General features: G+C 40.9%; 1 protein-coding gene across 9 annotated transcripts in view; it reads left to right on the top strand.

The window, feature by feature from the left end:
* Positions 1-26,755, top strand: part of Pde1c (phosphodiesterase 1C) — a 667,339-nt gene that overhangs the window by 196,688 nt on the left and 443,896 nt on the right. For all 9 annotated transcript variants that reach the window (XR_015448679.1, XM_087204515.1, XM_013076529.3 and 6 more), the window contains exon 2: positions 15,905-15,955. Coding sequence is in view for 7 of the 9 variants with exons in the window: in XM_087204515.1 (XP_087060641.1) it covers positions 15,905-15,955 (51 nt within the window). In the remaining 2 variants the exon portion in view is untranslated. The remainder of the gene's footprint in view (positions 1-15,904; positions 15,956-26,755) is intronic.

Raw genomic sequence — 26,755 nt, 5'->3', positions numbered from 1 at the left:
TTACCATAGACCCCAGGCTTGTTTGGCGTCAATGTTTATCAAATCAGATGGTGCAAAGGAAGCTAAACCTTGACACACGATGGCATTGGAGTTAGAGAGATGGGGTTACTTTCCCATTTCTGGGAATACAAGGCTTGGAGCTGAAGATGTGGAAGGCATTCTGGCTCAACAGCTTTGCCTTGTCTTATCTCTCCTAAGCCACTTAATGTCTTGCAATGACACTTTCTTTACCTGCTAAACAGAGTAAGACTTACGTTCTAGAGGCTGTTTTTGCGAGTTGTACTGGTTCATGCTCATGTGGATTTGATTCTTTTTTTCAGTTTTTATTGATTATACAGATTAATGGGCTTCATTTTGGCAGATTTGTATATAACAGAACTAAAAAAAAGTTTTTAATACATTCTTTGAAGGACACATGATTTTTGTCTGTGAATTCATTTGAAATAAAAGTTGTTTTCCATTTGGGATAAATTTACGTTATTAATCAAAACCAAAATCAAAAGAAAATCTTTAGTATTTGATTTCTGAAGAGTTAGATAGAATGTTCAGATTTATAGGACTTATTTTATACCCTCCCTTCTGTGCTGGTGGTTTAAAAATGTAATTTTAGATATAAGAAATGTATACTGCAAAAAAGCATTTTATGAGACAGAGTATGAGATTATTTTTGCCACTGTGTAGTGTAGAACCCTTTCTGTAATCCTGAAGTAATTTCTTACATTCTTTCAAAAATTAGGACTATGTTTTTTTTGTTTGTTTGTTTCTCAGCTTTATTTTCTCTCACATTTTTTATTAGCACATATTGCTTATATATATTAATGGTCTTCATTTTGACAGATCTATACATGCACATAATGTACTTTAATCATTTTCCTGCCACCACTCCCCTTCCCCCACACTCCTTCCTCATTTCACATGTTTTTGAGTAGTTCAATGTGTACAGTGTCTTTTTGATCATATTCATGTTCCCTATTACATCCCCTTACATCCCCTCCCCTTCCTCTTCTTTCTTTCTTGTAGCTTTATGTACTGTCCTCTCCGGGGCTCCTTGTCTGTCATCCAAGGGTTTCCATTGAAATCTGGTTGAAACTCTCTCTGATCCCACATCTCTTGAGTTCTGAATGGCAGTAAAAACCAGTATCACATGGACTATAACAATGTCTGCTGTTAGTGGAAGCAGTGTGCAAGCCCACTTGGACCATGGCTGCAGTGGCCTCAGAGTGCCTGGATGGCTAAACACAGTGAAATGAATCCTGGGGAACCAGTTCCCTATGTGGTCCTTCTGAAGCAGTGGTCTCTTCTCAAAAGAAAGGTTGACACTTTTGCACCCTTGAGTCTGCAATGGATGGGGCCTTGCTAATTCCTAAGATACCCCCAAGGTATCTTTCTTTATGTCCCTGGACAGAGTACTTGATTTCTTTTTAATGGTGCTAATTTCTTTAGCAGCCACACATCCTTTGGCCCCAGAATTACGTATGATTCCTTTTAGGCCAAAATTTAAGTATTTAAGAATATGTTTGCTCTGTCTTTTCCCCTGGTTCTTACTATAAATCTGACTAAAAGCAGCAAGCAGTACCTATGCCACAATTGGAACATTAGGCTGTCTTGAAAATTCCACCACCAGATTAATTGGTCTACCACCCATAATCACAGTCTCCTGAAAAATCTCAGGACATGGGAAAAATGTAGACAAATTTTCTGTTAAGGGTGCCAAACATATGGACTCTAGTCCAGCTACCAATGGAGTCCTTGTTCCCAGCTGAAACTTCCTGAGCCTGGCCTTTACTGTCTGCATTCTTATCAGCATTCTCGTCTTCTGTGCCTTAACCAGAATCACCCTTCAGGCTCTGGTTATAGTATTCTTAGGGTTTCTCTAATCCACATCTCCAAAGCTTTGCAAACTTCTCACACAAACCAGTTCTAAAAGCTTCTAAACTATGTGATCAGGTATAGTGTGTCCTCTTGTTACTCTTTTCTACCCATGGAAGACTTTCTGGGGTTAGGAAGATGCCTGATAGCTGGGACTCTTGAATGAAAATGGCACTGAAGTTCTTCCCCTATGTCACAAGCTTATTCTCTTCTGGATTCTATTTCTATGAGTCCTTGTCCCCTTGGCCATCTCACCAAAGACTCTGTTTCTACTGACAGTTTCCTGGGCTTATGCTAGGTACCAAGTTCCAGGCAGGTGACTTCACCATTTTCTATAGGTTGATACTTTCCTCCCTTGGGGATAAAGGCACAGGTCAGACTGTCAGGCTCAGACTGGCCCTTCTCTAGGTGCAGTCATCTCTTTTCGTCTGTCTCCCCTTCTTGAAGGCAAAGAGATTAAGAAGGAAAACATAGACTTTGGATCTAGACCCCCCTGGGCTTGAGTTGAGGTTCTGCCATACAGTTGTGTGGTCTTGGAAAAATTACCCAGCCTTTTCCTGAGCTCCTGTGTATTAAATGGGAATAACAGTCATATGTAATGTGAAGGCAGGGACCATCACTAAAGGTGAAAGGGTACACATTTACCTTGTATTTGCAGCTTTTTCAGTGTTTGATTAATATTTTGAACAGGTAATGTACATGAACCAAATTCCCATAAAGAATATAAACATTATATACCATACACATGTACAAATTTTTAAAAAGTTATATAAATGCTTGCCAAAATATTTTTGAATAGGTAAATGGATCTTTAGAGTACAGGGGATATTAATGTTACTCAAATGTCCTTTTTCTATTCTCTTCCAAGTATTTTTGGCCACAATTACACTCTGCCTGATATACTGTTAGGATGTTGGTCATTGATTTAGTAAATATTGTGCATCAGGCTTTAGGTATGAAGATACAGCAGTTTTTGTTTTGTTTTTTAATTGGTGTAGAGTCTGTACTTCTGTGGGGTTTACAGTGAAATGAAAGAAGAAAAGCAATAAATCCCACAAATAAAATCTAGGTGATAAGTGCTAGGGGGAGAATAAAGTCAGGAAGAGGGATTTGAGGCCTGTGATCTTAATAGGTGGCCCTACTTAGAAGGTAACATCTAAGCAAAGATGGTTAAAGGCTACTTTGGACGGAGTCACTTTCTCCCCAGCATTATGCCCTGTTTTCCTGCTATTGTTTGGGTCTTTGGAAGTTGAAGGCAGCATGAGGTGAGGTCAGACATCGGTGACCAATTCTGAGCTTTATCTTCTCTCAGCAACTAGAGAAGGTGCCTGGATCCTCATTCCAACCTTCTCTTTTCTGGGGGTGGGGGGGTCCATTGTGTCTGGCATTCCAGCCACCAGGCCCCCAAAAGAACTCACCTGGAGAAGGTTGCTGAGCCAGACCCAGAGCTTGTGGCAAAGTACCAGCCACCAGCACATTCACCAGCTTTTCCCATAGGAGGCCAACTCTGCCCTGGGCCTGCTGCTCACTGTGTGTTTGCCCTGGCACCCAGAATTTCAGCTGTGTGTATGCTCTTGCAGGTGCCAGGGCTTTCAAAACAAGGGTGGCAGTGTTTTGGTACTAGTTTTGGCAATACAAAGCAGTATGCACCTGCCCAGACTACCACACAACTGTTTGGCTGCTCATCCTCCTCCACACTCTTCTCTGAATGATGGTCTGAATCATTTGTGGCTTAGCTGGGACATCAGCACCCCCTTCCTTGCCTGGGGTTAGGATACTCATTGCTCTGAGTTAACTTCTTTTCTCACATCCATGATCTCCATGGCAAGTCCTTACCTTGGAACTTTTTCTGGGCAATTTTGGGAGGAAAAATACACAGCAAACATACAACTATACAGGTAACGCATCCTTCTCAGACATTAGAATACCTAAGTGGCTTCTGAGGCACTCGTTTAAAACCTAGAGTTCTGTCTCCACTTGTGGGAATTCTCTCTCGGTGGACCCGAGACCAATGAATCTGTATTATCATATTATCATCATACTGTTTCTTTGCTGGTCACACCTAGATAAACCCAATTGGAGAGGCACAGTTACCTCCTTCTCCTCCTATATATCAAGACTGGGTGAAATCCAGGGCTATGCCCCTCTCAACGTCTAGTTTAGTGCCTAGGACTCAGATGGTGCTCATTACCCATGTATGGAAGGTTGCAAGCAATGTGAGGTGAAAGGTTTTATAAAGAAGCATTCACAGTGTGAAGAGTTGCCTACTGGTCTATTTCCATAGTTTTAACTTCAGTCTTCTTAATAGTTGAAATTTTCTTAAAGCAGAGGCACGCCTGGTTCAGGATGCTAATGATGAAACAATAACATCTTGAAGAATTGAGTAGGGGTAATTAATTTTGAAGAACTCTTTTCCCTAAATGTTGCTTTAATAAAGATGTATGAAGTTACCCTATTAGTGTTTCTCAATCTTGGCTGCTTGGTAGAATCACCTGGGAATTTAAAATTACTGACGTTGAGGTCTCTTTCCAAAGGCTGTTTGACTGGTCTGGGATGGGATCTGGGGATCAAGGTTTTGTAAAGTCCTCCAGGTAATTCTAGTATGCTACGAGGGGGCAAGTCACTGACCCAGAATGTGTGGAAATCCACGGATGGCGAGATGTCTCCCTTCTTTTCTCCTTCCCTCCCTCCCTTCTTTCCTATTGAACTTGGGCCTTTGCTCTAAACTACATCCCTAGCCCTTGTAGTTCTTTTTTTTTTTTTAATTTTGAGACAAGGCTTCTTAGCTAAGCTTGAACTTGGGGTCCTTTGGCCTCAGTCTCTGGAGTTTCTGGGATTACAGGCATGTACAACTGTATTTGGCAAGACTTGTATCTTGAGTTTTACAGGAATCTTCTTAGACTAAAGTGGCTGATGCCATGGAATCTGTGGAATCTAAAACACTTAAGTGTGTGTACACGAAGTGTATTTTTTTATTTTTTGTTTTTTTGAGACAGGGTCTCACTGTGTAGTTCAAGCTGGCCTTGACCTCACTATGTAGCCTGGGCTGGCCCAGAACTTGCAGTGATCTTCTTTTTTCAGCCTTCCAAGTGCTGAGATTATAACGTTGTATGTTTTTTGAAAGGGAGCAATATTCAATTGTTTTCTTTCCCCTTAATAAAAACAGTTTTCCTGATTATAAATATGGCACACATTTGTAAACTATTGAGTTTATGCAGAAAAGTATAAAAATGTTATAAATCTTCAAATGCTACCATACAGAAAAATAACTTCTTATATTTGGTGATATATACATTCATCTCTCCGTGCCTATATACACGTAGGCTAATTGTGCAGCACAACAGTGATAGAATCTATCATATATTGATCTGGAACCTCTGTGTTTTGTGCTATGCCTATGGCATGGACAAGTTCCCATAAATCCACACAGTCATTTTAATGAAATCTAATGTGCCCCCCAAATGGACCATCTACTTCATTGTTAAAGCTTGATACATGTTTTTTTAAAAATACAGGGCAAACAGCCGTGTCTGTAAGCTGTCCTGCTGGTGGACCATCAGAAGTGTCTGGGAAGTTATGGACTGGGACAGAAGGACTTTGCAAAGCTGGCCATAGTCACTTCTTTTTGAAATAAATTTGACAACTTCTAAGAAGTACCTTGGAAGACAAATTAATGAAACTAACTCTGGAGGAAATATAAAATTTGAATAGCACCTATTAAAGAAAGTATATTCCTAGCTTGAAAACCTACCTATATGACAACAGCAGGCTCATAAACATTTTAACTGATAAATTATATCAAACATTTAAAGCAGAAAAAAGAAGGAATACTTCTCCCCTCATTTTAGGAACTCAACATTGTGCTAATCCTAAAACTGGATAAAGATAATAGAAGAAAAAAGTATGAACATAGATAGAAATTTGTTTAACAAAACAAACTATTGGAAGTCAGATCTGGCAGGATGTAGAAAGTCGTTTTGTTATAGAGATGGCAGTGTTGGTTCAGCATTGGAAGATCCACCACCAAAAGGCATCATTTTAACAGAGGAAAGGAAAAAGCCATATGATCCTGTCACTAGTTGGAGAAAAAGTATTGGACTAAATTCTACAGCTGTTCATGGTAAAAGCTATCAGGAGCCTAGAAGTAGAACAGAAGCTTCTCAACAGATCAAAGACATGTACTCCATACTTCCAGCGAGAATGCCTTATATAAGTGGAGAAGATACAATGCTTTCTCCTTAAGGTGGGGAACAAGGGCAGATATGCTTACTCTTGATCTGTCCATTAAACTTTGAAACCTAGTCCCCACCAAAATGGTCTGGCAATAAAATGACACAACTAGGATAGGATTGGCACAGCAGAAGCAAAATCTTTATATGTAGATGAAATGATCATCTACAGAGAAAAAACTAAGAAATCTCTAGGAGCCCCTAGAACTTGTACTTGAATTTAGCAGGTTTAGAAAACAGAAGGTATATATAAAAATTCAGGTCTGTGTGTACGTGTTATAAATGAAGAATTGGATATTGAAATTTAAAAGTTATGTAGGAGTACAAAGGACTTAGAAAAGTTAAAAACAAAAACAAAAACAAAAAGTGTTGTAATACGTTTAGTACCTAATTTTAAGACTTCTTCTAAAGCTACAGTAATCAAGGCACATAGTCATTTCTTGTAGTGCAAGTCTCTGTTGTGTTTTTATTATTTACTTCCCTTTTTGCATCCGAGAGGATAAAATTTCAGCAACAGTCAACAAAAGCTGCATCCCAAACATGAGGAAGATGGAACCGCTCATGGGTGGGCATCCCAGTGTCCCACCTTTGCTGCTGTGTAGGCTGGGAGGCTCCCTTTCCAGTCTCCCCAGATATCCTGAAGAAGCTGGCAATATATATTTATAATTGAAATTACTTAACTTTTAAAAATGCAGACAACTAGGGCTGAGGATTTAGCTCAGTGGTTCTGCTGCCTGCCTGGCCAGCACAAGGTCCCGAGTTCGATCCCCAGTACCCCCCCCCCCCCGCAAAAAAAATGCAAACAACAAATTTTTAAAAAGTAAAAGTATTGTGGAACCGAATGAAACATACCTCAGGCTTTCTATGGAAGCCAGTGTGATATTTTTGGTCAACAAAGTCATTTGTGGTCATTTTTATCTACTTGGTCTACTTCAGCTCTAAAAATACTGACCGAAGGCACAGTTCTTCAGGCAGTCACTGTGCAAAAGAATAGAAATAGGAAAGTAAAAAGTTTTTATGATCCTTGCCTTGGGTGGGGTAGCTTATAGTTTAGAACAATTGTTCTCACAGTTTGATCCCCAGAGTAATAGCCACCACATCATCAGGGAACTTGTCAGAAATGCAAATTCTTGGGTACTCCTCAGACCCAAAGGAGTCAGAACATGTATTTTAACAAAACCCATAGTCTGCATTTTAGCAAACCTTCCCCATGGTTCTAATGCCTGCTAAAGCTTGAGAACTGCAGGACTGCAAGGGAAGACAGGTATATGGGCAGAGATGTAAGCAGCATGAGTCCGAGAGACTTTTCCAAAGTCTGTGGCTCCGGCAGGATCTTAAAGGATGTGTAAACACTGGCCAGGTGAAAGACTGGGAGGGGTGTCCCAGGGATGGGGGTAACTGAAGCGGTAGGGAGGAGGGGACAGTGTGTGGAGGGAGCGTTTGAGGACGGCTAACTGGAGTCATGTTAGTGGGCCCTGAAATATGCTCTGGGAAATATAGTTTCTAGAGTTTGGATCCTGAATGTCCCTCAGAGTCCCATGTGTTAAAAGCTTTGTCCCCAGAGTGGTGTTGTTGGGAGACTGAGGAAATCGTACAGGTGGGACCATGTGGGAAGTCTTTAGGTCAGTAGAGCCCTGCTCTTGAAGTGGATTGTTGGTCCCTGGCCTCCTCCTCACTCTTTTGCTTCCTGGCCATGAGGTAAACAGTTTTGCTCCACCAGCTACTCCCCCCGCCCCCATTACCATCAGACACCTTCAACAGAGGCCTAAAAGCAGTGATCATGGGCTTGAATCTCTAAAACCATGTGCCAAATAAATTTTAAAAAAATTATCTCAGGTATTTGTTGTAGTGATGGAAAGCTGACCAACACAGTAGTGGAAAAATAAAATGGAACCAGCTAGGTCTTGGATTCTAAGGCAGGTGATCAGCATTGTGTCTTGCAGTTGTTGGGACATTACTAGAGACTTTTTAGCAGGGCTGTGGCATCAGATCTATATGTAGGAAAATGACACTGGTAGTGGACTTCACAATAACTCTCCTTGTGCCCCATGATCCTAAGTCTAGATTCCTCTCTGTCCTGGCACAACGTGGATCTGGATCAGCAGTTCCCATCCTTGCATAGGGTGGTGGTAGGGAACTCCTGGGCTGAGTGTGAAATAGCGGCCCTGGGAGAATGTGAACTCTTCCAGGTGGGCAATATAGATCCCAACTCTAGACACTATATTTCCCAGAGCATATTTCAGGGCCCACTAACATGGCTCCAGTTGGCCGTTCCAAACGCTCCCTCCACACACTGTCCCCTCCTCCCTACCGCTTCAGTTACCCCCATCCCTGGGACACCCCTCCCAGTCTTTCACCTGGCCAGTGTTTACACATCCTTTAAGATCCTGGTGGAGCCACAGACTTTGGAAGTCTCTTAGACTCATGCCGCTTTCATCTCTGCTATTGTAATGGCTCATGATATCCATGCATAAAAGTCAGTCTGTCAGTTTTTGCAAGCAAAAGTATTGGGGGGAAACAAACAAACCTAATGCTAATGGTTCTATTTCCATCTTTAGAGATCTATGATGTGCAAAGAAGAAGCAGTTTGAACTCAGGGAAACTTGCATCCATGACTAATTGACTCATGCCTTCTTCCTTTCCTCCTCTGTGCTCTCTCTCCTTTTCTGGATAACTTTGGTTCTAGAAAATTCTAAAATGTATTTTGCACAGACCCTATTAATTAGACTTCTTTCTTTTTTTTTTGTATTAAATTCTTTTATTGGTACATTTTAGGTATACAACACAGTTACGTTTCTCATTGGGAATTGTACCTTTACATAAAACATCTTGGTTCTTATTTTTTGCCCATTCCTAGCCCTCCCTTCACGCCCTCCACCCTTCCCTATTTACAAAGATTTTATTTCCATTTTTTCCATTTCTCATCATTTTTTCCTTTCCCTTCTTTCCTTTCCCCTGCCCCTCCCACTACCCCTATCCCTTTGGACCTTTTCTTCCTATTTTACACTATCGATTATTCATTCTAATCATTGGTACATTTTAGGTATACAACATAATGACATTCATCATTGGAAATTTGCACCTTTACATAGTCTCTCTTGGTTCTTATTTTTCACCCTTGCCCAGCCCTCCCTTCAACCCCTCCAGTCCTCCCTATTTACAAAAATTTTGTTCCTAGTTTTCCATTTTCTCATATTCATCCCATTCCCTTCTATCCTTTCTGCTAGCCCTCCCACTTCCTTCCCCTTTGCCCCTTTTCTTCCTAGTTCACATTACCTATTATACATTTAGTCCTTATTTACACTTTCAGTTTCTCACACCAGAGAAACTATTTGGTATTTACACATGTGTGTCCTATTTATTTCACTTAAGAGTATGGCCTCAATGTGCATCCACTTAGCTATAAATGTCTCTAATTTCTCATTTTTTATGGCTGAGTACTACTCCATTTTATAAAAAAAACACATTTTTTTTTATCCAGTCTCCAGTTGATGGGCATTTGGGCTGTTTCCAAATTTTAGCTATTACAAACTACGCTGCTATGAACATAGGCACACATATATCACTGTGGTATGATTCTTTTAATTCTTTGGGGAAGATACCCAGCAGGGGAATAGCGGGGTCAAATGGGACTTCCAGTCCTAGTTCTTTGAGGCATCTCCATACTGATTTCCACAGTGGTTGCAGCAGCCTACACTCCCACCAGCAGTGGAGCAGGGTTCCTCTTTCCCCACAGCCCAGCCAGCATTTGTTATTGGTTGATTTCATGATAGCAGCCATTCTTTCTGGAGTGAAGTGGAATCTCAGCGTTGTTTTCATTTGCATCTCTCGAATGACCAGTGATGTTGAACATTTTTTCATGTATTTATTTGCTATTTCTACTTCTTTGTCTGAGAAATGTCTGTTCATTTCAGATTCCCATTTTTGGATTGAGTCTTTAAATTTGGGAGGTCTGATCTTTTTAAGTTCTTTATAGATTTGAGATAGTAGACCTTTGAGGAAGAGCAGGTGAAGATTTTTTCCCACATTGTGGGTTGTCTCTTCACACTGCTGGTGGTTTCTCTTGCTGTGCAGAAGCTTTTTAATAAGAAGAGATCCCATTTGTTGATTGCTTGTGCTAGTTCACGGGCAGCTGAGATTTTGTTCATAAAATATTTTCCTACACTGTTGTCTTCAAGGGTTCTACCTAACCTCTGTTCCAACTGGTTCAGAGTTTCTATTTTCATATTTAGATCTTTAATCCATTTTGATTTTAGTTTAGTGCATGGTGAGAGATATAGGTCTAGTTTTAATCTTTGGCAAGTTGAAGCCCAATTTTTCCAGCACCATTTATTAAAGAGGCCATCTTTCCTCCCGTGAGGGTGTTTGGCTCCTTTATCGAAGATGAGATGGCTGAGTGTGTCTGGCATTGTTTCTGCATCTTGTAATCTGTTCCACTGGTCCTCTTGTCTGTTTCTTTGCCAGTACCATGCTGTTTTTATCACAGTAGCTTTGTAGTAGAGTTGCAGGTTGGGGATTGTGATACCCCCTGCCATGTCTCTGTTACCTAGAATTGCTTTTGCTATTCTGGGTCTCTTCTTGTTCCAAATGAATTTTTGGATTGTTTTCTCAAGGTCTATGAAGTATGCTGCTGGGATCTCAATTGAAATTGCATTAAATCTATCTAGCAGTTTTGGAAGTATGGCCATTTTCACTATATTAATCCTTCCTACCCAGGAGCAGGGGATGTCTGTCCATTTTCTGATATCATCTTCAATCTCTCTTTTCAGAGTGCCATAGTTTTCAGAGAAGAGGTCTTTGATTTCTTTCGTTAGGATGATTCCTAGGTATTTCAGTTTTTTGGATGCTATTGTGAAAGGAATTATTTGCTCTATTTCTCTCTCAGTGAGTCTGTCATTCATGTAGAGGAAAGCTATTGATTTTTGTGTGTTAACCTGTAACCAGCTACTTGACTGAATTTGGTTATTAAGTCTAGAAGACTTTTGGTGGAGTTCTTGGGGTCTTCTATATAGAGTATCGTGTCATCTGAAAATAATGACAATTTGACTTCTTCATTTCCTATCTTTATTCCTTTTATTTCTTTCTCTTGTCTAATTGCCGTAGCTAATGTTTCCAGAACTATATTGAACAAGAGTGATGATAGTGGACATCCTTGTCTTGTTCCTGATTTTAGTGTGAAGGATTTCAGTTTTTGACCATTTAATATGTTATTGGCTGTTGGTTTTTCATAGATGGCTTCTATCAGTTTGAAGTAGAGACCATCTATTCCAATTTTTTGTAGGGTTTTTATCATAAATGCATGTTGGATTTTGTTAAATGGTTTTTCTGTGTCTATGGAGATAATCATATGGTTTTTGTCCTTGGCTCTCTTGATATAGTGTATTACGTTAATTGTTTTTCGTATATTGAACCATCCCTGCATGCCTGGGATGAATCCCACTTGATCAGGGTGTATGATCTTCTTGATGATCTTCTGCATTCTGTTTGCCATTATCTTATTAAGGATTTTTGCATCTATGTTCATTAGTGAGATTGGCCTATAGTTCTCTTTTTCATTTGGGTCTTTCTCTGCTTTGGGGATCAAGGTGATGCTTGCTTTCAGGAATGAATTTGGGAGTATTGCTTCCCTTTCAATTTCATGGAAGAGTTTAAACAGTAGTGGGAGCAGTTCCTCTCTAAATGTCTTGTAGAATTCAGCAGTGAAGCCATCAGGGCCTGGGATTTTCTTAGTTGATAAGTTTTTAATTACATTTTCAGTTTCATTGGTTGATATTGGGTTGTTCAGAATTTTTAGGTCTTCTTCGTTCAACTTTGGTAATTCATATGTATCTAGGAATCTGTCCATTTCTTCTGTGTTGTCCATTTTATTGGCGTATAGGTTTTGGAAGTAGGTATTGATGATCCTCTGGATTTCTGCTGGGTCTGTTGTGATTTCACCCTTTTCATTCCTAATTGCATGGATTTGGCCCTTTTCTTTCCTTTTTCTGACAAGGTTGGCTAAGGGTTTGTCAATTTTGTTGATTCTCTCAAAGAACCAACTCAGCTTCATTGATTTTTTGTATCGTTCTCTTCGGCTCCATTGCATTGATTTCTCCTCTGATCTTTATAATTTCCTCCCTTGTATGAGCTTTGGGGTTGTCCTGCTCTTCTTTTTCTAGAAGCTTGAGGTTCAGCATCAGGTTGTTTAATTGGGCTCATTCTGTTTTCCTAATATGCATATTCACTGCTATGAATTTCCCTCCTAAGACAGCTTTAATTGTGTCCCATAGATTCTGATATGTTGTATTGTCATTGTGATTTAATTGAAGGGACTGTCTGATTTCTTCTTTAATTTCCTCTGTGACCCATTGGTTATTCAGAAGTGTGTTGTTCAATTTCCACGTGTTTATGAAATTGTTTGAGTTTCTTTTGCTATGGATCTCCAATTTGATTGCACTATGGTCTGATAATGTACAGGGGCTAACTTCAGTTCCTTTGCACTTACTTAAACATGTTCTATGTGTGAGTATGTGGTGTATTTTGGAGAATGGCCCATGTGCAGCTGAGAAGAATGTGTATTCTGATTTTGTGGGGTGGAAGACTCTGTAAACATCTGTTAAGTTCATTTGTTCAAGAGTTCGATTGAGTTTCAGTATTTCATTACTTATTTTTAGTCTAGTTGATCTGTCTATTTGTGACAGTGGGGTGTTGAGGTCCCCCACTACAATTGTATTAGTGCATATATGACTTTTCATGCCCGTTAGTATTTGTTTTCTATAGTTGGGTGCACTAGTGTTTGGTGCATAGATATTTATGATTGTCATCTCTTCCTCTTGGATTCTTCCCTTTAAAAGGATGTAGTGTCCTTCTTCATCTCTCTTAATCAGTGTTGGTTTGAAATCTACTTGATCTGTCAAGAGGATAGCTACTCCTGCTTTTTTTCAGGTTCCTGTCTCATGCAGTATTGTTTTCCACCCTTTAACTTTCAGTGTATGAGTTTCCTTTTGAATGAAGTGTGTTTCTTGTATGCAGCATATTGTTGGATTTTGCTTCTTGACCCATTCTGCCAGTCTATTTCTTTTGATTGGTGAATTGAGACCATTAACATTGATGGTTATAACTGAAACGTATTGACTTGTCATTGCCATGACTTTTTCTTTTTGTTGGGTTCTCCCCCTTTACATTTAATTTCTTGTCATGCCAGATGGGTTCATTCTGCTTTGCTTCCTGGGGTTGTGATTCACAATGTCTGTTCCTAGGATATTGTGTCAAATTCTTTAGAGTGCTGGTTTGGCATTTATGAAGTTCCTAAGGTGCTCTTTGTCATGAAAGTATCTTATTTATTCATCAATTTTGAAAGATAGTTTTGCAGGGTACATCAATCTGGGTTGGAGGCTGTTTTCTTTTAGGGCTTGGAATATGTCACTCCAAGTTCTTCTTGCCTTGATGGTTTGTGTTGAGAAGTCTGCTGTGATTCTGATGGGCTTTCCTTTGTATGTGATTTGTTTCTTTTCTCTAACTGCTTGGAGAACTTTGTTCTTCTGTTGAGTTTCTGGAATCTTAACAATTATATGCCTATGTGTAGATTTTTTTGATCAAGGCTATTTTGAGTCCTATATGCCTCACTTATCTGTATGTCAAGCTCTTTTCCCCTGCTTGGGAAGTTTTCTGCTATTATTTCTGTGAAGAGGTTTTTTATGTCATCTGCACTCTCTCCTGTTTCTTCATTGACTCCAATCAGTCTTATGTTATTCTTTTTTGCATCATCTAGCAGCTGCTGGATTGATTTCTCACGTTCCCTTATAATTTTGAAGCAATTTTTCTTTTCCTGGTCACTAATTGCAATCTTATCTTCTATATCAGAAATTCTGTCCTCACATTGGCTCATTCTGCTGTGTAGACTTTCAGTGGAGTTTTTCATGTCCTGAAAATCTATTTGCATCTGTTTTATGGATTCCATTTGTTTCTTATGTTGGGATTCCATCATGTTCCTCAGCTCCTCTCTAGATTTATTAATCATGTCTTGCACTAGGGGCACAATTTCTCCTGTTATGTGAGAAATTATTTCTGATTTCATTTTTTCCCGATCCCCTTTTGTTGCCAGTTCAGTGGGTCCAGGTGGTTGAGTATCAGAGTGTTCCATCTCATTTCCCTTTGGGGTTGCTGTAGGTGATCTGGAAGTCTGGTTTTGAGATTTATTTATGTGTTTTCTCATTTTGACTGTGGCGGGGGGCTGTTAGCGCCTGCAGGGATTACCTCCTCTGAGCTGGGTGAGGTGGGACAGGGGCCGCAAGCAGCGGTAGGGATGGTGACCCAAAAGCCCTTTCCTGTGGGCTGGGAGCAGCCAGAGGGATGGTGGCTGGGACACCCCTTCCTCTGGACCAGGAGCAGTGGGATGGTGGCTCAGAAGCCCCTTCCTCTGGGCCAGGAGCAGCGGGACAGAAGTTGGCCCAAAAGCCCTTTCCTCTGGGCTGGGAGCAGCGGGACAGATGGTGACTGGGAAGCCCCTTCCTCTGGACCAGGAGCAGTGGGATGATGGCTCAGAAGCCCCTACCTCTGGGCCGGGAACAGTGAGACTCAGTACCTTGGTCTGGTGGTCTGGTGTCCTCTGCGTCTTTGTAGTGCGTAATCAGGTGGCTGCCAGTCTGCAGGGGGGTGATTCGGTGTCTTCCGCGTGTCTCAGGACCTCGGTAGGGCATGAGCAGACCTGCCTGTCTGCAGCAAGGTGATTAGGCATCTCCAGCGTGACTTAGGACCTTGGTAGGGCACGCACAGACCTGCCTGTCTGCAGTGGGCTGATTTGGCGTGTGTTCCGTGTGACTGGCTTCTTTCTTTTTTTTTGAAATGCTATGATACAGGAGATGGCATGAGCTCCCCCTGTGGGCCTTCTCTAGTAATGTCTTGTTAGTAATGTACAGAGTGGAGACCCAGTGACAGGAGGACTGTAATGCTAGAAATACAAAAGAAAGAGAAAGAGAGAGATTGAATTCATTAATTTTTAAAAACTGTCCAGATTTACAGAAGTTTAAAATGTTTATCTCTCAGGGAGTGTGAAAGGAATTTTTGACTCCTTTGTTGTAAAATGATGTAATAAGTTCAAGAAATTAATATTTCTTTTGTTTATAGTCATGATTCTTACACTGTCATGATTAAGTAGCAATTTCCTCCATTCTGTCTATGGACTATCTCTTCTGAGCTAAAAATGGACAGGTTTCTCCTGTTGAATGCTTTGGTTGTTCGTTCAAGTATATCACAAATATTTATGTCTGTCTTCATGTGTACACAAAACAAGATATCATCTTTATGGGAATTAAGAATGATATTTACAGCATGTAAAATTTGTGTTTCTATTTAATAACTGTTTCTTTATTCACAAAATGGGTTCATAAGTGATAGGGGATATTAATTGTGACCCTTGTACAGGATGATGAATTATAGAAAAGTTCATCTGAGGAGCTTTATGCCCAAGGCTTTCTAGGGCCACTCTCTGAACAATTCTGGAAATCTGATGGAAATCTGGAAATCTGATGCTAGTGCCTCTTGCTAAGTAAATGCAAGCCATTTCACCTCTTTAGGCATATTAGACTAGATGCTATTTTAGGCTTCTCTAGCCTCATTCAAATGTTCTAAACAAAGTGACTGAGACATTGACCTCAGGTATTGAGAGCAGCTTTGGAAATCTAGAAAAGATGAAGTTGCTTATATGCCCTTCAAGACTGAAACATAGCTCAATGCTAAAGCATCCAGAGGATTAGCAGTAGCCCAGGCAGATTCTGTGGACACACCTGCCTTGTTCTTAATTGCATCCTCTACATTTTTTTTTCCAGTTGCAAATGAAGCTGGAGACAAGAATGCTAGACCACTTGCCCGCTTCTCCCGTGAGTAAATCTTGCTTCACTCCTTATCTGGGCTCTTTCAGAACATGTTCTACGGAGGCTTACTCTTGTGTGGTTCACACCATAATTATATGTGCTCATACGACGGTAATATAGGAAATCCATTTAGCTGGTTAATGCTCCATGGGAGCCCCATCATGGTTGAAGTGCTCCAGGCTATGGGCTTTTGAATGCTCAGGTCTGTAGTTTCCAAACTATGCTCTGGAGCTCTGCTATTCAAAGAATGGTCCTCAGAGCAGCAGAATCAATTGCACCTCTGCTTTTGAGAAATGAACAGCCTCGGGCCTCCTGCCCTAGTCGTATAGGATCAGACTCTGCATTTTAACAGTTCTCCAAGTGATTCTTGTTTGCATTAGACTTGGAGAAGTGCTATGCTGGGAATGTCCTCAGAGTGACCTTTTAATGAAGACACAGTGAAGAAAAGTATGTGGAATGCTCATAGCTGCCCAGGTCGAGACATAAAAGCATTACCATCATCCAGTATGGCTCTCTGGGCTCTCCCTACTCTCTACCTCAGTTGGTGACATTTGGAAGCTCAGGTACTGAATGGTTCTCAGTAGGCATTGGGATATTCCTGAGGTTGCCAATAAGCTGTGGAGTTTCCCTGACTCCTTTCACAGGAGAGCGGGTGTCAAAAGCCTCTCACAGGTCTCTGTGTGCGTGTGACTTGCAGATTGTATACCAAGTAGGTGCATGCTCTGGAGTGCAGGTCTGGATTCCAGTGAAGTCAGTGGAGCACCGGAGACAGAGCATTGTCGGGGGGCAGGGGGAGATGCTACCCAAACCCCTATGCACAGTGTGAGAAATGGTTGAGTTGAAAATCAAAATAGATGCACCCCCCCCCACTACCTTTGCTCACTTGTCTTCCATAAAGTAATTTTATTTACACTTTCTGGACCTCCAATTTCCCAACTGGAAAACAGAGAAGTCATAACCTTTATGAAAATGTGGCTGTCTGTCTGTGGAAGCTGCGGTAGGAGAGGAGCCTGCAGCCTCCAGTCACTGCATCGCTGGCTCACACAGGGCTGATAAGGGCTGAATGTGTGGCACAGCAGGAGTAAATCGTAATACATGAAGTTGAAAGTATAATTTCTCTAGTGACAAGTCTGCCAACTGGAGTCTTCCAGCTCATTTTAAAAGGCTTAAACTTCGGTACTGATTTCCTGGGAATGATTTTTATAGAACTGTAATAATGTATGATGATGAAAAAGCACTAAGTGCTCACAAATTGGGTAATGAAACACTCACTTCTCGTGGACCCTGCCCTCCTACCTGGAATCATTATTTTTGGAATAAGTATTTCATCCCACAGCTCAATGAAGATAATGAATGTGCTTTTAATCCATTTAGTTTTTTCATCTCCTGAGCAATAGTCAGGTTAATTAATAAGCTGGAAGTGTAACGTGTCCATGCTACCTGCTGGATACTGGTTGCGTCCCACAGCAGCTCCTGATGCTCGGCACAAGGTCCAGGGAATGAAGAAATGAGTGGGGTCCTTGAGCCATGAAGCCAGGAGGAGAGAAGGGGTGGGTTTTTTGTAGGTAGCATCTATGACTTTTAAATTGTGTGACTTGAGTTGGGAGGACATGTCCTTTGAAAACTTATTAGCTGGAGGTAAGTGAGGATATGAGGGAAAAGATGTCTGTACAGAAAAAAGTAATTAGCAAACCATTTAGTTGGAACTGATTCTGGACAAAATATAATAGGGGGAAAAAAAAAAAAATCTCCTGACCTAATGCAATACCCTGGAAAAACGTTAGGTGGCACATTAGCTACTCCGTCTTTATGCAGCAGATCCTAGAAAGGGAAAGAAGTGGATTTCTTTTAGAAAGGAAAAACAATGCTCAGTGAAGCACTGTTCCATGGTCACCCACTTAACTTGGAGTGAGTGAAGCACTGTGTGGATGGAGGGGGAGGATTTGAACTATAGGCTCTTTCAGCCACTGGAAAATGCAGTGCTACAATGTTGTTTAATTTTTGCCTCCAGCGAGACAAATGCCAAGCCCTTCCAGTGTGCATTGCCCAGCACAGAACTGGCCATGATGGGAGTGGCAAGTAAGAGTCTCTGTTGGATGACTGGACCCTTTGGGGAGGAACCCAAGGGGAGAGAGCTGACTGCTGATGGACACCGTGAAAGGAGTTTTGTGAGATTCTGATCCTATCAGAGGCAGCTTTATTCTCTTGCCACATCATTACTGGCTCTGGCCTTTGCTTTTTTTTTTCTTCCTGGCACCAGGGATTAAACCCAGGTGTTCCTGTATGCTAAGCAGGGACACTACCACATCCCAAGACCTTTTCAAATTTTATTTTGAGACAGGGTCTCACTAAATTCACCTCAAACTTGCAATACTCTTGCCTCAGCCTCCTGAGTAGCTGCTATTGCAGGCATACATCACCATGCCAGGCTTAGCTTTAGGTTTCCAGTCAGAACATCTCCTTCACAACCTTGGGCACAGAGATCACACAGTGTTTCCAGGAGGAGAGGCAGGAAGAAAGAGGAGGGAAGGAGTGGGCTGAGATTCAAAGGAAGTGGAGACTATTCTCTCAAAAACTGCAGGAGAATGAAAATGTTCAGAAGAGAGACAGAGGAGTGAAGAGTGACTTTGACTTGAAGGTACTGTAGGAGGCCAGGGCACCTTGGCTTTGCAGGTGGTTTGAGAAGGGGACTCCTCACCAGGCTGGCTGTCCTGAGGTTGGAGTGTGTGGGGACTCACCCATCTTCAGCGGATAGATGAGCTTCTTTCCTGGTCTAAGGGACTAAGGTTTGGTATCTCTGAGGCTTGGGGACTTGGAGGTCTTATAGCTTGATAGTGGAGGGGTCAGCACAGACAGAACAAAGCCTCTGAGTGAGTCAGAGCAGGTGTCCCTGAGGAGGGGATGCTCACACTGAGTGTTACAGGTGTTGGAAGGTACTCAAGTGAGAAGATACAAGACACACATCCCAAGCAGAGGAACGCATGGGTACAAAGAGCCTTATGCTTTGGGGAAATAGGCAGAGGGGCAGCCCAGGGCCAATGAAATGAGGCCTTTGTGCCAGCCTAAGGAGTGGACCCTGACCCTGGGAAGGCTTGGAAGGGTTTTCACATGTGGCTGGCGTTGTACTCTCTTTCTGGAGCCACGGTGGCCTCTGGGGATCATTGGTATGCTGTAAAGAGCTGCCCTTCCCAGTCCAGGTCCAGAATCAGCCAGGTGAGGACCTCCTGGAGCCCCTTGGGCTCTGACATCAGGACTTCTGCAATGCAGCCAGCTGACTAGGAGCTGCAGGTCTCATACTGGTTGGTGAGGATACTTTCTAGGGCCAGGCCCACAGAGCCGCCCTCCACCTGGAGAGGCCTGCTTTACAAGTCTGACAGTCTCCCATTAGGATGGCTGGTTTCTGGAGGCTAAGGGCCCCTGTGGCCGAGCTGTGTGCTGAACAGTTATGCAGGAGGAGCTGCTATTGAATGAAGGCAGAGTGAGCCAAGTCCCTGCCTGCAGCTGTTCCTACTGTTCTCCCTCTTCCTGATGTCATAAGTAGTTGTGTGCTACCCCATTGCTACACACACGCCAACCCTCCGGAGAGTTTGTTCAGGGGTCTCTGACATGCTCATGGGAGACAGAGACTCAGGTGTCAGGTCTGGCTTTTGGGTTCTGAATCCAAGAATTCTGAATTCTTTTGGACCTTGAGCTGGTACCTTACCTCCTTCTCTGAGCCACTCTTTCCTCACCTGGAATCTGGGTTAATACTGGAACTTACTTTCAGAGTTGTTGCGAATGATCACACATTTTAACATGAGTGTTAAAATACTTAAAAACATGGGTACTGACACTTCAGAACAGGACTGGGTTGTAGATAGACCTGGGTCCAGGAGCCCCCTAATAGGACAGGGATTATCCCTTCAGTGCTGCATGAGGCTGGGCAGCTGAGGTGGACAGTGGCCCAGGTAACCTGGATTTAATTAGATGAAGCATGGAGCCCCTATGCACTCAGTAATAACGAGTGGTCGTTAGGCTACATATTATCACCCTGAGTCATCAGTCTTTTCCCCTACCTTTCATGTGCCCTCCTTTCCTCTACTCCTTCCTTCCTCCTTTACTATTCTTTTCCTTTCCCTTCCTCCCTTTCACATTAAGGGCAAGTGTGTTGTTCTGACACAGCCACAGTGTGGCAGAACAAGCCCAGATTGTTTGTGCTTTTCTCCGGGAGACCTGCACGAGGCTGCATTCAGCTTTGGGTAGAGCTGGCTTAAAGGAGTCCAGGGCACTGGAAGAGACTGTGCAGAGGGAGACTGGTTCCAAAGCTTGTGTTGCTGGACAGCTCCATTCTGGAGTTTTAATTGCTACCTTAAATGAAAAGAGAATACCTTCTTCCCTGAGATGAGCAATCCATGAAAAAAAAAATAATGCCACGAAAAGCAGTAGAAAAGAAAAGAGACTATTTAGTAAAGTCTTTCAATTTGGCATCTCTCTTTGGAGAGGTAAAAACATGGGTGTTGTTAGCATTCAGTTCCCTGACTGAAGAAGCCAGACTGTGTAGGGTGAATGGATGATGGAGCAAGGGGAGGCCCTGAGCATTTTTGTGCTGTGTGCACGAGCCCTTCCCTGGCAGAGGAGGGAAGAGAGTGGCAGGGATGTGCAGGGAGGACAAGCGCTGGGATTGGCATAGAAGGCGATACCCATGTGGGGCCACCAGGGTTGCATGTTGCAGAGGGTGCTAGGGGCCAAAGAGCTTTTCTGGATTGATTTCACAGCTAAGAAGGCTGTGGTAAATGTGGGGAGCTTGAGATGGGGTGAGTGGATTATGGAATAAGGACAATGTAAACAAGAAAAAGGTAAAATGAGCAGGAGGAAGGACTTAGAAGTGCCATGCATAGTGGGCCTGTGGTAAGGGCTGGATGTGCAGTGCTTTTTTAGTGGTATGTTAGGGAAGAGACCTGCATGCAGAGGGCTCAGGACAGACGAGATTGGTGCACTTACGGTGTTACAGCAGGGTAAAGTAGATTAGCTCATAGGAGCAGAGGACGGAGTGATGACTGCCAGGAGCTGGGCAGAGGAGAAAGAGGGATATTGTTGTTCAGTGCATGTAAAGTTTCAGTTCTGCAAGATGAGTAAATTCCGGAGAGCTGTACAACACGATTGTGCCTGTAGTTCACAATACAGTATTGTGCACCTTAAAATATGTTAAGAGGATGAATCTCATGTTAAATCATTTAACACAAAAGCCAAACAAACATAAAACACAAGGGCATTTTTGGATGTGATTGTGGTGGTGCTCTCACAGGTGTGTGTATATGACCAAAATAATCAAAACGTGCGTAACCTATGTGCAAGTTAGCCAGGTGTGGTAGTCCCTGCCTATAATGCCAGCACTCTGGACGGCTGTGACAGGCAGATTTGAAGTTTAAACCCAGTCTGGGCAATTTGGCAACTTACCAAGCCTGTCTCAAAATAGAAATTTAAAACATGAGCTGGAATATAGCCGATTATGAAGACCCTACATTCAATCCCTAGTACAGCCAAAAAAAAAGAGTGCAATTTATTATATATCAAGTATAACTCAATAAAGTTTTTAAAAATGGCAAAGGGTACAAAAGGATTTGGAGGTTTCTTGATTTCTCTTAACAACCCTAAATATTCCTAGAAACTTCAGTTCTTGCATAGAGTTTCAGATCCCAACTCAGCAATGTTCAAGGATTAAGCCTTTCTATTTCCCACTTCTCCCACTAAAGACATATTTTGACAGTGACAGCTCTAGAATTTCTAATTGTGAATGGCTTTACAATCTAGCTCATTGGTCCTCTTGTGGGACCTGAGAGCTTGTTAGAAATGCATGTTCTTGGGCTTCATCTCAGACCTGCTGAATCAGGAGTGGGACCCTGCAATCTGATTCTTGATTTGTCTCTCTCTGCCCTTCTCCATTCTTTATCTTTTATTTCCACTTTCTTCTTAGGAATCAAATGACACCCCTCAAGTTTCTCATGCAAAGCAGCTCTTGACCATTTCTTCATTCCTTTGGTGTCTGCTGACCTCCTTGTCCTTAGCATCTTACCTTCCACTCCTTTCAAGTTTTTGTTTGTTTGTTTTTTGCCCAAATGCAGATCAGTTTCTTCTCCCTTAATGGGAACTCTGGTACCACCTGTGGAGATCACAACAAATACTTGCTCCAGGCTACATGTGTATAAGCTTATGTAATTTAAAAATCTGATTAGAAAATTTTTGTGTGTAATGTGACCCGCAGAACAGCAAGGAAGACATAGCTTAGTTACTATGCTCCCTATACTTCCTGTTCTCCCCTAAGTACACTTTTTTGAATAAACTTAGGATGAAGTTTTGGGTTCCAGCAAGAGATAGAATAGGTTAACCTGAAAACTCTCCCATTTTTGAAAAGTATGTTGAATGAAATATTTAAAAATACTTTTCAGTTCATAGATTTATAATAAATACAGAGGTGCCAGGAATGAAGGAGTTATTTAATGTTAGTACTGTGAACGGTACATACACCCATTGACTCTGCATCTGTACAGCATGGGATGGTGCTACTGAATTCATGGCATCTGGTATCATGTGTTTTAATGATCTACATGGGAAAAGGGTAAGGCCTTGGGTTGTGCAGTGTGGGGAGTTGGATATGAGACTTTGCTTATACTCACTCTTAAAACATATGGCAGATTTTGTTTTCTAAAAATATTTGTATCTGTATCTCCCATCCAACATGCTCTTCTTACAATGTGATGCTGACAAACCTCCCACTGAGATCTGAAGCCAGTATCATTTCCCTTGAATCTGATGGCCTGTAACTGTCACAGAAATGATATGATATGACTTGGAAAGTTAGATTGTCAAGGTGATGTAACGTCCACCTGCTGCTTGTTGGGATACTTGTTCTTAGAGCTGTTCTCATGCGGTGATAATCAGAGAGATCCTATGGAGGTCCACCTTTGAGCCTTCTCAAAGTGCAAGTTCATGATCAAATGAAACGATTATTGTTTTTGAAGACATTGTTTGGCATGATCTGTAATATAGCAATAGATAATTGGAACAAAGGGCTGCATCCTTAATAGAAAAGGGTCAAGAGAACAAAATACACCCATTAGCATAGAGAGATGATAAGGGAACTTGTTTGTCCCTTCTGGTTCTTGAGAAAAAGCCTTCCTTGAGGAATTAAAACTACTGTACTTGCATGTTCTAGGACCCTTTCAGTCTCAGAAAATACTAAAACTTGGGCCTTGATGAGTTGTAGAAGAATCAAATGCAAAAATCTTTTGAAATACAGCCCACATTATATTCTCATATAGAAGACAGAGCCAATTAAATATGAGCTCAGTGAAAATGAAAACCTAGAGGGCCAGCAGTCCATCCTAGGGAGCATGAGTCAGCACAAATAGAGAGAATCAGAACCCCAAGAACTTGAGATAGTGACTAAGCAAAAGAAAATATAAACTAGGTCGATTTAAAAGTGACTTAACAATATAAAAAGAATTAAAACTATAGACATATTTAAGAGGAAAAATTTAAGAGAACTTCAAAACATGTAAAAAGTAGCATTTAAAAACTCACACAAAACACAGTTTATCCAGGTGTTCTGACTACAATTAATGAGAGAAATAATGACCCAGAAGAAAGATATATTTTAGGAGATTATCTGGAGTGCAGCACTGAGAAATGTGAACATGAAAGAGTAGTTAAGCAGTATATGGAAGATAGAATAAAAATGTTAGCATATATCAAATATGAATTCCAGAATTAAAGACCAGAGAGTATATGGAGAAAGTTAATAACTGATGGGCTAATGGCTGAGAATTTTCCAGAACTGATTAATAATATGTGAATCTTCAGATTGAAGAGTCTTAATTTGTTTCAAGTAGGACAATGAAAATTAATCTCTTACTAGACACATTATAATGAACGGCACAGACAATGAGAAAACCCTAAAGACAGCTGGGGAACAAAAACAGGTTAACGACTGGTATCTGAGACTGCAGGTTTAGCTCTTCCATATTGGAAAAGCCTCAACTAGGCCTATGTACCCACTCCCCAAACAGAGTGAATTTCCCAGGTTTGTTTGAAGCTGGGGTAACCATATAACTAAGTTCTGGTCAATAGAAGGTAAGCAGAGCTACCAGGGGAAAGTGTGGAAACTTGCTTGAGGCTTTTGTGCACCTACTATACCCTTTTGTCTTTATCCTTTTCTGTCCTGCTGCCTGGAACACAGATGTGATACCTAGAGCTCTAGCTACCATCTTTGACTACAAGGATAAAGCCCATACTCAAGGGTTGGTAGAGCAAGAACCAAAGGTTTTGTGGAACAAAGCTGCTAAATCAGTTCTGAAATGGCTGGATCCAGATTTTTGTGTAACAAAGATACAAACTTCTATTCTGTTTAATGTGCTGGCATTTTGAGTCTCTGCTCTTCAGACATATCTGATCCTAAATGACACATCTACTGGGAATTAATTTTTAGACTGATCGCAGACTTCTCAATGGCATATTTAGAAGTCAGAACTAAAATATTATTTCAGTAGTGTTGAGGAAAAAGTACTGTCTACCTGGGATTCCACACTGAGATAAGCATCATTTAAGAATGAGGAAAAAAAGCCAAGCATGGTGGCACATATCTGTTATCCTAGCACTTGGGAGGCTAAGGCAAGAGGATCACCAATTCAGGCTCAGGCTGGGCAACTTAGTGAGACCCTGTCTCAAAATGGGAAATGAAAAAAGCGGAAGTAGCTCAGTGTGAAGCCTTTGGCTTCAATTCCCTGTACCACCAAAAAAAAAAAGTGAGTGAAAAGTTAGGACATGTTTAAAGCAAACTCACTTTGTGAGAATTTGGCATGCCACATCGTGGCTGAAAAAACTGCTACCTCAGGAAGAAGCAAGTTGAGTCCAGAATGAAGGCAGGAAAAAACCACCCATGTCATTCATACTAAAATTAGAAAGAATATTAGGGTGATTCCTACTATTTATTTATTTATTTTTTGGTACCAGGCATCGAACTTGGGACCTTCTGCTTGCAAGGCAGGCAGCGGCACCACTGAGCTAAATCCCCGGACCTCTACTATATGTTTTTAAAGCAGCTTTATTACGATATAATTCACACACCACAAAGTTTATCCATTTAAAGTACAAATTCTGTAGTCTTTAGTATATTCATGGAGTTGTGCAATCATTACCATAATCTAATTTTAGAAAGTTTTTGTCACTCCAAAAAAATCCTGTGCCAAAAGAAGTCACTCCTTTCCAAGACCACACTCTCTGGTTCTTGGAAACTATCAATGTACTTTCTCTTCTATAGATTTACCATTTTATATAAATGAATTAGTACAAAATGTACTGTATTGTGACTGGCTTTTTTGATTTAGTGCAGTGTTTTTAATGTTCACCTATGTTGTATTATATGCAAGAATATCATTCCTTTTAATTTTCTTCTATTTGGGTTGTTTCTGCTTTTTGACTATTGTAAATAATGTGCCTATGAGCACTTGTGGGTGTATGTTTTCATTTATCTTGGATACATACCTAAGAGTACAAATACTGCATCATATAATAACTCTAAGTTGAGCATTGTGAGGAACTACCAGACTGTTTTCCAAAGTCTTTGCACCCTTTTACATTTCCACCAGCAATATATGAAGATTCCAATTTCTCCAAATCCTCTCCTATATTTAGTATGGTTGTTTTTAAAATTTTAAAAGCTACCATGTGTGAATCATATAACATTAAGATTTGATTTGCATTTTCCTAGTGACTAATGATGCTTGACATCTTCTAATATTTTTATTGGCTGGGCATTTATGTATCTTCTTTGGAGAGCTGTTTTTTAAGATAAAGGGCAACATCTCGTTCTCTGATTTTCTAGATGAAGGGAATATATATATATATATATATATATATATGATGGAAAATAGTGTGATCCAAATATATGGTGAAGTATTAATTTAAAATTTATTACAGTAAAAGATACATCGGGATTAATCCCACTCAAAATACTCCCCCTCACTTCAAACTCACTTATCCATTGTTCTTGCCACTTTGTTAAGCAGTTCTGGAATTTCTTTTTAATAAGTGTCTTTACAAGGCATGATAAAAAATTCAGTGAATGCTGCTGCTGAGTAGCAGTCAATGGAAAGTCAGGTTTATAAAATACTATGGTTTGTCCTCATCCACCTTATTCACCAGATCTGGAATGGTGACTTCTGGCTCTTCCCCAAAATCAAAATGACCATGAAAAATAAATGTTTTGAATTGATTCAGCACATACAGGTAGCCATAACAGTGCAACTAAAGACATTCATGAAAGAGGACTTCCAGGATTGCTTCAAAAAGTGGCAAGAAAGATGAAATATGTGCGTTCAAACCAACGGAAAGTATTTTGAGGGGAATTAAAGGCAATGTGTCTTTTATGGTAATAAACTTTTTAAAAATGTAAGCATTCACTATCTTTTTCTATCACACCTCATAGTCATCATAATTAAACTTTTAAAAACTCAAAAGAAATCTTAAAAGCAGCCAGAGAAAAGAGACAAATTAAGTGTAGGAGGAAAACCATTGAATTACAGCAAGTTTCTCATCAGAAGCCAGGGGAAGCACAGTATTTTTCAAGTGCTAGAGGAAAAGAACTATCAGCCTAGAATCCTATAACCAGCAAAAATTATCCTTCAGGAATTAAGGGGAAATAAAAACATTAAAAGATGAAGGAAAATTAAGAATTTGTTGACAGCAGGCCTATTCTATTTTTATTAGTACATGTTTGCAGTACATAAGGACTGTATTCCTTGTGGGAAGTTGGTGCATGTATATAACGCA

This window comes from Heterocephalus glaber, unplaced genomic scaffold (assembly GCF_053883595.1).
Source record: "Heterocephalus glaber isolate CG9 unplaced genomic scaffold, H.glaber_assembly_v1.0 deba00000546, whole genome shotgun sequence".
NCBI classification, from domain to species: Eukaryota; Metazoa; Chordata; class Mammalia; order Rodentia; family Bathyergidae; genus Heterocephalus; species Heterocephalus glaber.
This window is presented reverse-complemented; position numbering and strand designations above follow the sequence as displayed.